The 12,376-nt window shown below is 40.0% G+C and overlaps 1 protein-coding gene across 1 annotated transcript in view; it reads right to left on the bottom strand.

Annotated features, from left to right (window-relative positions):
• Positions 1-326: 326 nt before the first annotated feature.
• Positions 327-12,376, bottom strand: part of LOC146822351 (uncharacterized) — a 56,477-nt gene continuing 44,427 nt past the window's right edge. The window contains exon 2 of the mRNA XM_085613439.1: positions 327-11,788. Coding sequence (XP_085469565.1) covers positions 8,830-11,451 — 2,622 coding nt within the window. The 5' untranslated portion in view covers positions 11,452-11,788 and the 3' untranslated portion in view covers positions 327-8,829. The remainder of the gene's footprint in view (positions 11,789-12,376) is intronic.

The following is a 12,376-nucleotide window of genomic DNA, read 5'->3' as shown; positions in this document are numbered from 1 at the left end:
CCACAAGCCTCTTCAAAGGCCCGGAGTTTCAATATGAAACCCAAAGGCTTCCATACCTTGTACTACTCACAGTCACACATACATACAAAACACACTGTTGGTTTCTATGTACTGTACTAACCCCCCAGACCCCCCCAACTCTGACAAGAGGGCAATCTTGTGAGAAAGGCCTAGTTCATGATGCGCATGCATGACCAAAAATCATCACCAGGGATCTAGATAATTAGCATCTAAACTCTCAGGGCAGGGGTACACATCTATCACCATGCAAGGGACTTTTCCATCCTAACACCGGTACTCAAAGACTCAGGCAAGACTGTTAAATCTCAGTTTTGTAGATTTATTCCAGTATCAAAATTATCATTAGAGAAAATTAACAGATATTTAGAATTAGAATCCAATTCAAAATAAAAATGATAGAATCCAGTGAAGCTTAACATGCACATATTTAGTAGAATGGAAAATCCCCCCCAAAAATCTAGGAAAATCTGGTAAAAGTATCACATCAACTAACCCTCTATAATATTTTGGACAGTAAAGTACACTGATACAATGGTATGCCACTACATGTAAAAGTGGAACTGAAATGTTACTTGCATAGTAAACCAGTCAAACTACTGGTTTCCAAATTACCACAAACACAAACCTTCAAAACATTTTCATTGGTCAGTCCTCACATGATTTGTTACATCAGACTTGTAATACAGTGGACTATTCTACACAGCCACAACAATGGATATAACCAAGGCTTAGCTAAATAACCTTGCAATGTTTCAAATGAATCCTTTCGACCAAGGACGCTAGAGAAATGATACTTTGCACATACAGAAACAGACCATGGCTAAGACTGAATCTTAAAAAAATTCTGAAAGAATGAAGACATTGCTCAAGCACAAAATATAAACAAGCATTTCTCAGTAATGCGGACTAGTTATGCTAACTGAACCAAGCCTATATTAAGCATAATTATTCTAATAAAATAATCACCTAACACTTATGTACTGTTATTATTGCTCGCAGCCCCTAAGCTGCCCATGCCTAGCCTAAGATTGTCAAAAGAGGACCTGGAAGATGTAGGTGCATGTTGTAAAATATTGTGATCACGGTTTCTGCCCATCCCTTGACCGCCCCAGCTGAGAGATCTTCAACAGACCAGATGGTAGGTGATAGCATCCATCTAAGGGGCTGATCTAGAGTTTGGTAAATTGATATTTCATCCTTGTTACAAGTGCATTATATCCTAATACACTTAAAGATGGATGCAATATCTGTCCACAAAACTCTAAATCAGGCCCTTTGTTAGGTACATGTTGTAATGTACAGTCACCCTCAGCACCTTCACTGACCATTGGAAGCCATAGATCCCCCACAGAGGACCTGACAGGACATCCATCTTAGGTAAGTACATATTGTAATATACAGTCATCATTGCTTTCTACACCACCACTGGTCATGGAAAGCCATGTGCCTCACAGAGACCCGGGAGCGGATGGCATCCATCTTAGTTGGGTCCATGTGGTAATGCACATGATCATTACTCCCAGCATCTTCCCTGATGGTGGTCAGAAATATCCCCACAGAGGACCTGAGAGTGAATGGCATCCATCCTAGTTAAATACAGTGGGATACATGGTTTCATTCCCGGAATAAGAACTTAAACTAGCTTCTAGCTAGCAACATCGGATGAATATTGCACTGTTTTTTGTGATTGCAGCCAGCACAAGACCCTGGCATGCCTGGCAAAAGGTATCACCACACTCAACATTTCTGAACGAGCTTGAATACCTGGCTTTGGTAGAATTTTTTTAACCACCTTGAGCTCCTTCATGCTACTACAGATCACAACCAGTACACTTGTCTTAAATCCCTTATCCTGATGTGACTAAACCCCCTTTCAACAGAAGACCATGACGCAATCCTATGAAACAAGAACTGACCTCTCCTCTTCCTTCAACAACTAAATCTGCTCGATTCATTATTTCAACTAGACTTTCTATCGGGGGACTGGCCCATCTTTCATGATCTGTTATTTTATTTTTCCAATTTACAATATGCATTCTTGACAACTATCACACCACAAGCTACCATTGTAAGCAGCGTAGCGTTTAAAACCAGTTTCCTTGTACATAGAAAACTGCGTACCAAAGGCAATGCTTTTGTACTCACTGCCCCAAACGTTTGTGACAGTATAGACCTTCCTCCTCTGTCACCACTTCTCTAACCTGCACTCTCTGGTTATCCCGTCTGAGCCCTCCTCTAACCTCTGCACTCCGAAGATAGCCTCTCTTTTCTCTAGACTGTTAATGTCTTATCCATCTCTATATTCCTGCCCTCCTGGTTTACTAGAGGAAAGGCATGCTTGAATCCAGTAGACGGGCTGTAAACACGCCTAGAACAATGATGCTGGTGAAATGAGTAAGTGTTTACAGTCAGGGCACAGAATGTATAAAGAGCCTCCGGCGTCATTGCTATCTCCTCTGCCTTCCTAGTCCTAGTCATTACTTATGAGTGTTGTCACTAGAAGACATGTACACAAAGTTATTGCCTATAAAGATGTTTCTCTCTGGCTATTAATGATAGCCCTATCCTCCTGGATTAGACCTCCTCTGTGACCTTAGAAACTGCCTGTAATATTAGGCGAATCAGTAGACTGGCTCTGCAGTGTTGTGCTGCCTTTGGTGCCCTTTATTCTGGTAATTCCAGCAGTATTGTGCTGAGGTCTGCTCAGAGAACTCACAACAGAAATTATATTTAAGAACAGTTTAGGCAGAAGTAGTTGAGTAGTTGCTCTACCTCGTTATTTAGCTTATTTTTGTTTCTAAGGGCACGGTCACTCCCGAAAGAAACAGGGAATTGATTGATAGACTTCAATACGACAAACATAATAATCTTCTATGAAAATAAGTAAATAAAAGTTGCATGAATGTCAAAATCAAGTAAAAGTTATAAAAACAAAATCAGAAAAGCACAGTCAAATGGCTTGTGGGTTTCCAAGAATCAATATCGTAAACAAATACAATGTCAGACCAATGTTTACGCATTGAAAGTTATGTATAATGGCAGAGAATCTGAGCTGTTAGAGAGTGGAGCGCCAGAGCATAAGCAGATATAGAAAGAGTGAATCTTGGGTTGTCCAGACATCTCAGTTCTTTACTCCTCTAGGCACTCAGGCATTCTTCAACCTGGAGGTCACCTGCAAAGTAATTCCCCTACATTATGAGTTCAATTTGCTAATGATCACACTGCACTGCTAGATCAGATCCGCCGGCTTGTCAAAATGTAATATTGAATTTGAGAAGGTATTCGGCATCTGATAAAAAATTTAGGGGGTAGATGTTCACTTTCCTCTTGCCCGATCGTTCAGAGTGCCGGATGAATGTTTCTACAGTGTCAGTAATCACAATTGCCTCACCTGTAGGAGAGTATCACTGCATGTACACTGATTTTGATAAACATCAAAAAGACAAAAATCAATGACCTCCTCAGAAGAAGAACAAAAGTTAAGGCAAGCTCGTTCCTTGACGCCAACAAGGTTGAAGAAATAAAAGAATATAAATACCTCAGCCTGTTACTCAACAGCAATAGTACATTTAAACCTCACAATGAAGAAATGAAAGAAAAAGGGATCACCCTGGCAGCAGGGATAACGGCACTGTTCATAAACCTAAATGGGAATTCGTATAGCCCCATCTTAGAAATTGCCAGGGCAAAGGTGGTTCCCACCTTGCCTTACGGAAGTGAGGCTCTACAGGGCAGAGACTCAACATTTCTGGACACAATCATTACAAGAATTTAGAGACAAATATTCCAACTACCCAGCTACACCTCACCAGCTTAGGTCAGGTTGGAGTTTGGGTTAAAAAAACTGTTGTTTGCAAGGCGAGCAGCATTTGCCATTACCTGCTACAGACTTAAATCTGCCGAAGACAACACCATAAACCACAACGCCTGGCAGGAAATAACTAAAAGGTCCCACTCACTCGCTAGACACTGTCTCAACAAAATAATCGATCTAATTGTGCTGAAAGAATTACTGTCTGCAGCAGCAAGTTATGAAACTTTTAAAAGAACAGTTAACAGAACATCCAAAATATTGTCATCCTCCGAAGACAGAAATACCAGAGCGAAGCCTAAAACAGCAGGATAAAAGGAAAATACTTGAAATACCATCTTGGGATCCTGCCCTCAAATGTGCATGATAAACCCTAGTTGAGGGTGAAAGGGAAGGCTGCTAGTCGACTATGTGATAACCCAAACGAAGAGGTATTACACGTAAATAGCCTCTGTAAAACCACCTTAAGCCTCCGCCGACGGGCTGCATCCTCTCTGGAACCTGTGAGGCGTGCGCTCCTGCAGACAAGTCATACTGTTCTGTCTTAACTCAGCAGAACCCTAATCAATCACCCGGACAGTGAAATATCTCCAGGAGGTTGAAAGTGCACTAAGGAAGGCATTAGACCAGGCCAAACAAAATCATCCTTCTGAAAGTCTACCTCGCAAAGGCAAGGGCGTGAAAACTTTGTCCACATATCATCAGCCAAACCAGCAAACAACCCGCTAGCACCTCAAGGTGTAACTGACCACAATACTCCACAAAAAACCCAGAAAAGCCGAAAAGTCCTTGTCACATAGCAGCGCCAACATGTGTTTGCACAAGCACTTTAGTTCCTGACCACCTCATGGCTTCTAGCATGAGCACGTGCACCAGTCTAAAATCGAAAGGCCTTTCTATGCTCTTGCACAGCCTTAGCACAAAGCACTTTAAATAAATCAAAACCTGCTCTTTGCACTAAAATAAAACCACCATACCTCATGTCGACTCAGTGTGTCCCTCAAGACAAGGCGGGGTTAAGTAGTCATGCTAAGCGGTTATTATACATAAATTGAAGTCTGGACTGCACAGGAAAGGTGACTAGCAACTCTGCTTGCAGAATTTTAGACCCAACAGGTCAAGCTTATATGACGAGAAATCCAGGACCTTAAACGCTCCAGACACTTTCAAGCACAATGGATCTTTTTATGGCACTCAAACTACCGTGGCCAGCCAAAGTGTGCAAATTACAAGTGGACCTTAAAGCCTCACATTTTTATTCTACCAGATTAAAAGTCCTTTTGCATTCATGATTTTAAGAACCCAAGATCTCCTGATATATATTCCTATTGATTACTTTTTACTGCTTTTTTGCACTCACATTTTGCACATTGTAATGATTTTAATTAATGAAACAATAAACAATTAGGTTATATAACTTGTTGATTGCACAGGCAACTGCCACTCAACTTCACAGTGGTCTCAACTCTTGTACTGTTATGTCTTTAAAACTGCCAATAAAGTGTTTTTTAATGAATATGGTTTTATTAAGATTTTGGGGTGTGTACCAAAGAAGGAAATGGACAAAGCAAATAAAGTAACTATCTAGTGCACTATTAGGAGATATTGATTATGCATAGGTTGAGGGTGAAGCCCCTGAGCACAGGTGGAGGTTGGAACCCCTGTGTGCAAAAAGAAGCCAGAACCCCCATGAAGAGGTAGAAGTTATAACTCCTGTGCATAGTTGGCAGCTGTAGCCACTGTGCCAAGATGGAGGTTAAAACCCCCATGCAAAGCTGGAGGTTAAAACCTCTAGGCACAGGTGGATAGTGAAACCTCTGGAACCCCTGGCCAAGGGTGGAGGATAAAGCCACTCTCCAAAGGTGGAAGCTAAAATCCTTGTGTACAAGCGAAGGTTAAATCACTATTTACAGGTGGATATTCAAACCTCTGAGCACAAGTGGGGGTTAGAACCTCTAAGCGCATGTGAAGGATAGAACCCTGATGCAGAGCTGGTAGACATAACATCTCCGCATATTATGCATCACAGGGATTCATTCAACCGAGAGACATTAGAAGAACATCACCATTTTCTGCCTTATTCACAGTCGGACACAAAGAGGAAAATCATTTTATTGTACCAGTTTTTCAAATGGAACCTTGTGAAACTCATCTACAACCATGGAGCAATTATCTGTGACCAGAAGATGGGTCAGTCACAGTTTATTGATCCTGTGATCTTTGGGGGTGTAGTTTGTCTCAAATTGGGTATTCAAGACCTATTCTGTGTGGCTTCATTCAACTCCTTTCACATTCTCCATAACACCTGGTGTGCATGGACAGTAACATGTGCACATCATGATTGGAACACTGGATTTATGGAAAATACATTTAGAGCAGATCTTAAGTTAAGGGATCATCAGTGTTACAAGAGACTTTTTTTAACAAAGGCTTAAAACAATTTTGTTTAGTCTGTGTGGTGCCTACCACTGCACAAAAAAAAAAAAAGAAATTGAAGGGGTAGTTAAATTTCAAGTCAGTCCAGTACAAAAGAACAAATAAATACTAAATAACAAAGCTTAAATTGCATAAGCAGACCCGGTCGAGAGCCATATCCCCAGATTTGGAGGTATGTCAAACGAAAGCACTGGGGGCTGCCTTTTTTGGTGCTGAAGTCTAGGGTTATGCGGATACTCAGAAGGTAACAGTGGAGGAGAATACATTGATCAGAACACTTATCTGTGTTCCTTCAAATACCCCCAGAATTCCACTTTTCTTGGACTTTGGCAGCAAACATATTGGGCTAAGCGACTCTGGGATAACCCTGAAAAAAAAATCGGAAAGTCTGAGGTTGCTGTACTCAAAACCAGGTGGTGAGCCTTCCTGCATGACCAACAACTAGCAATGGCTTCTTTAGGTCATCTGACCGATCAGTTCAGTGAATTCAAGCCTGGACGAAAGTTGGAAGTGTTTCTGGATATAATTTCTCCACCCCCTAACCAAGAGTCTGTTTATGAGATTTCAGTTGGGTAGTTTACTGCTAGAAACCTTTACGAGTAAGTGGGCAAGGGAGCAAAATTCAGACATATGCCCTGCCATTGGGGAATTTCCCGAGACGGAGGTACATGTTTTGTTTTTCTGCCCAGAATACCGTGGCCCCCGCAGGAAATGGAGACAACCTGTCTGTTTAAACCTGTAGGTTAATGCTTATAAAATTGCATAAAGAATTTAAAAAAAATGTACACCTCTGAAAGAATTGTTTTTTCTGCAAGTCGGTTTTTAGCCAATGTTTAGCACAAACCCTCTACGGTTGTACTCTAGCGAAGACGAAGAGTACATTACTCCCTTCTTAGATTTGAACTCTGATAGCTGGGGTTCGTGCGACTCTCTTCAATTAGATTATAATACTGTACGCCAACTAAGCTAAGTAAGGATATATTAGTCCTAGATTTGCACAGTTGTTATATTAGAAGAATGTCACTGTACCTTGGTATTAAAACTGATTTTTTCTTTTTATTAGATCTTTTAAGATCTTTTCTGTGAGGAAATTTTAATGGCCTCTTCTACCCATTACCTTTTATATTGCACAAATATTATTTTGGACTTTTAAATATACACGTTTTTAAATTTGAGCGATTTGATAAACCTTTTTTGATGATGATGATGAAAGTTTAGCCATCTCTGCTACACCTCACAGGGGGACCAGATATTTCATATTTGCTGAGAAAGTCCTGTTTTTTTACCATCTGTCCTCACGGATTTTGGAAATGTAGTATGTTCTGGTTTCAGGGGGTCAAATGAATATGTTTTTGTGTCCCAGTGCAGAATCAGTTAAAAGGCACAAACAAATAGCAATTTACATAACATATAATAACGAGTGTAAAGGCTGCATTTAATTCCCCATATACTCTAATTTCTGTGATTTCTATGCTGTCAAGTGCTGTCAATTGAGCCATGCTTTGCTCTTTGGTCACTGTAACACTGTTAGTTCTACTTATATGTTTGTGGCATGTCCCGGTTTTCAATAATTTAGTCACACTACCCTTCATCCATTGTGTGATATTAGATAACCCGCTAGAGTGCAATTTGTAGTAAATACTTTCCCACATTCAGTTCATTCTTGTGGTTTCTGTCAAGTGTGAACTTTCATGTTACATTTTCTATTCTAATGAATATCTAGTCAAAGTCAGAAAATTCACGTTTTCTGACCAGTGTTGACAATAACATTCATATTGTTTCTCTGTAGTTTGAACATTCTGATGTACCAGTAAGTTTCCTTTTGTAATGAAAGCGTTGTCGCATTTTATACATTCATAAGGTTTCTCTCCAGTGTTGGCTCCTTGCTATTGCATTAGCTTATCCATTCTACTTGTCGCATTCAGTGCGCTCCCATGGTTCCTTTACCGTATGGAGATTCAGATGTTTATTTAGTGATAAGTTTGTGTTGAATTGCCTTTTCACATTTAGTAAATGTACTAGGGTTCTCACCAGTGTCAGATTTCAAATGATATAGTAGCCCAGTCTTAGTTTGTAATGTACCCTTTGTCACACTCAATACACTGATGTGGCTCCTCTGTGGAAAATTTCAAATGAGAAAACAGTAATCTTTTCGTGAATTAATGCCTTGCCACATACTACTTTCGACTGCACATTGGATCTCTCTTTGTAATGAATGCCTGGTCTCATTCCGATCAGCGGTATGGTTTCCATCCTGTATGAACCTACCAATGTAAAAATAGTCCTCATTTTTCAACAGATGCTGTGTCAGATTGAGTACATTGATATAATTTTGCCCCAGTGTGAATTCCTATGGTTTCTCTCCTGTGTGGTTCACCAATTTTGCATTTAGTGTTATTTCTAATTAATTCCTTGTCACACCAATTACAAACATAAATAAGTGCTTTAAAGCGAATGCCGTGTCCTATTCAGTACATTCATAGGGTCTTTCCACAGTGTAGACTTTCCGATGCTGCGTTAGGATGTTCTTTGCAATAAATGCCTTGTCACATTCATTGCATTTATATTAGGCAGTCATTTGAAAGAACCTCCTTCTCACATGCACTACAATCATGTGGTTTCTCTATAGTGTGGATTTTCAGATGCTGTACTAGCTTGTGCTTTACAGCAAATGCATTGTCACATTCAGTGCATTCATATGGTTTCACTCCAGAGTGGACCTTCTGATGTTCCATTAAGTGTGTCTTTCTCAAAAATGCCTTGTCACATTCAGTGCATTCATATGGTCTCTCCCCAGTGTGGGTTTTCTGATGTTCCGTTAAGTGGTGTTTTCTACTGTATGCCTTGTCACATTCAGTGCATTCATACCGTTTCTCTCCAGCGTGGGTTTTCTGATGTACCATTAAGTGCTGTTTTCTAAAGAATGCTTTGTCACACTCACTACAACAATAGGGTTTTGTCCCGGTGTGGATTTCCCGGTGTTTTACTAGCTGGTGCTTTAGAGTGTATGTCTTGTCACAATCACTACATTTATATGGTGTCTCTACAGTGTGGACTTTCTGATGTCGCATTAGGCTTGTCTTTGCAAAAAATGCCTTGTCACATTCATTGCATTTATATGGTTTATTCCCAGTGTGGGTTTCTTGATGTTCTATTAACCGCTGTTTTGTAATAAATGCCTTCTCACATTCACTACAACCATATGGTTTCTTCCCGGTGTGGATTTTCTGATGTAGTACAAGTGTGTGCCTTACAGTGAATGCCTTGCCACAGTCAGTGCAATCATATGGTTTCTCTCCACTGTGAGTTTTCTGATGTTGCTTTAACTGCCATTGTGTAAGAAATGCCTTCTCACATTCACTACAACCATGGGGTTTCTCCCCAGTGTGGATTTTCTGATGTCGCAAGAGACAAGTGTTTGTAAAGAATGCCTTGTCACATTCGCTACAAACATAAGTTTTCTCTCTAAAGTGGATTTTCTGATGTTGCAAGAGATATTTTTTTGTAATAAACGCCCTGTGACATTCAGTGCATTCATATGGTTTCTCCCCAGTGTGGAATTTCTGATGTAGTATTAGGGCTCCCATTGTACCAAATGCCTTGTCACATTCAGTGCATTTATATGGTTTCTCCATAATATGCACTCTCTGATGTCGTATTAGAGATGCCTTTGGATTGAATGCCTTGTCACATACAGTACATTCATATGGTTTCTCTCCGGTGTGGACTCTCTGATGTATTATTAGTTCTCTGTTAGTAATGAATGCCTTGTCACATTCACTACAACCATATGGTTTATTTCCAGTATGGATTCTTTGATGTTCCGTCAAGTGGCGTCTTCTACTGTATGCCTTGTCACATTCAGTACATTCATAAGGCTTCTCGCCGCTGTGGACTGCATAATGTTGATTTAGCTCTCCCTTTGTAAGGAATGCCTTGTTACATTCAGTACATTTCTGTGGTTTCTCCCCTGTGTGGACTGAATGATGTCGTATCAGCCCTACCTTTGTAATGAATGCCTTGTCACATTCTGTACATTTATACGGTTTCTCTCCAGTGTGGATTTTCAGATGCCGCGTTAGTGTTCCCTTTGTAACAAATGCCTTGTCACATTCACTACAATGAAAGGGTTTTTCTCCAGTGTGGAATTTCTGATGTTGCTTTAACATGTCATTTCTAATGAATACCTTGTCACATTCAGTACATTTATATGGCTTCTCTTCAGTGTGTATTTTCAGATGTCGCATTAAGTTTGTCTTTGCCACGAATGCCAGGTCACATTCGCTACAACAAAAAGGTTTCACCCCTGTGTGGATTCTACGATGTCGTGTTAGCTCAACCTTTGTAATGAATGCCTTGTCACATTCTGTACATTTAAATGGCTTCTCTCCAGTGTGGATTTTCAGATGTCGCATTAGGGTTGCCTTTTTAACGAATACCTTGTCACATTCAGAACATTTATATGGCTTCACTTCAGTATGCATTTTCAGATGTCGCATTAGGGTTGTCTTTCGAACAAATGCCTTGTCACCTTCTGGCAATTTAAATGGATTCTTCCCAGTGTGGATTTTCAGATGCTGCATTAGGTTGGTCTTTGTAACAAATGCCTTCTCATATTCACTACAATGAAAGGGTTTCTCTCCAGTGTGGAATTCCTGATGTTGCTTTAACAGCTCTTTTCTAATAAATGCCTCCTCACATTCAGTACATTTATATGGCTTCAATTCAGTGTGTATTTTCAGATGTCGCATTAGGTTTAGCTTTACAACGAATGCCTTTCCACATTCTCTACATTCATGTGGCTTTTGCCCAATATGGATGTTTTGTTGTTGAACAAGCTCTGCCTTTGTAATTACTAATGGATTACTTTCAGTTAGTTTAAAAGGTTTCCGATCAGTATGGACAGTCTGATGTGACTGCAAGTTTCCTTTTGTAATGAACGGGTCTTCCTTAGCATGGCCCGCCTGATCTATCAGCAGGTGTCCCTTTGCATACAAAGCCTTCTGACATTCAGTACATTCATATAACTTCTTCCCGGTGTCAAAACTCTTTTGACTGAATGTCTGCCCACATTCCTTACATTTACATATTCTGTGTCTTGCATAGGCTACCTGGTGGATTTTTAGACAGCCCGCTGTCCTGAATATTTGATCACATGCAGAACATTTACAGAGTCTTTCCATTGTGTGTGCTTTATGTTCAAACCTTTCTCAAATTAAACACATATTGTCTTTCTTCTCTGCTGACTTCACGTTCTTCCTATATAATGTTACATGAAATTGCCTTGTGAGCTTTAGAACATTTAGAAAGTTCTCTATTGCCTAGTATCTCTCAGGTTAGTCTTTTCGAGTCGAATATCTTTTTCACGCTACTTGAGTGTAGATTAATATATCTTATTGATTTTGAAAGGGGATTAGTCTTCATGGGATACATTTTCAGTGCACAAGTTTGCAGACTTTTGATTTAAAAAAAATAGCCTTATGTCCTTTCCATCTTCCTTTCTTAAAGCATTTCTTTCACCTGTAACAAAAAAAGGCAAGTCAATAATAAAGAAACTACAGTTATGATCCATCATCCAGAAAGACTTATACTGTACTTTTATCAAAAAGTGAAAGAAACTCTGCAATACACTTAGTCTTGTTTTCAGTTGATATTTGAAGGGAACTGCAGAGGGGGTTTGTCAGTATAAAATCAGTGGTAATCAGTGTTTAGATGTTTTTATTTGTGCAAATTCATTTGCACCGTTTTTGTTTCTGGTGCTCTTAGAGACTTTTGTTTTTAGTACTATTTGCTTTGTGCATAGACATTGCAGGATAAACAGTGTATATGAAGAGCTCCATGCTGTGGGTACTACACAGAACAATACTAGTCACTTTGATTACTTTTGCCCAAGAACACCCATGACCAAAGGGGAAAGGAGACGACTCCCTCACGAGTACAGGACATGTCTGCAGATGCACATGACCAAACCCCCACCAAGGCCTGTCCTTCTGAAGAAAAAGTATGAAACATATCAAGGGTGACCAAGCACTGGGCTGCACTTTCACATGTAATAAACAACTCTACAGTGAGTGAAATGTGTTTGCTAACATTCACCATCATGCATTG

The sequence above is a fragment of the Triturus cristatus genome, chromosome 6, assembly GCF_964204655.1.
Source record: "Triturus cristatus chromosome 6, aTriCri1.1, whole genome shotgun sequence".
Classification (NCBI taxonomy): domain Eukaryota; kingdom Metazoa; phylum Chordata; class Amphibia; order Caudata; family Salamandridae; genus Triturus; species Triturus cristatus.
Note: the sequence above shows the minus strand (reverse complement) of the source record. Positions and strands in the feature narration are given on the sequence as shown.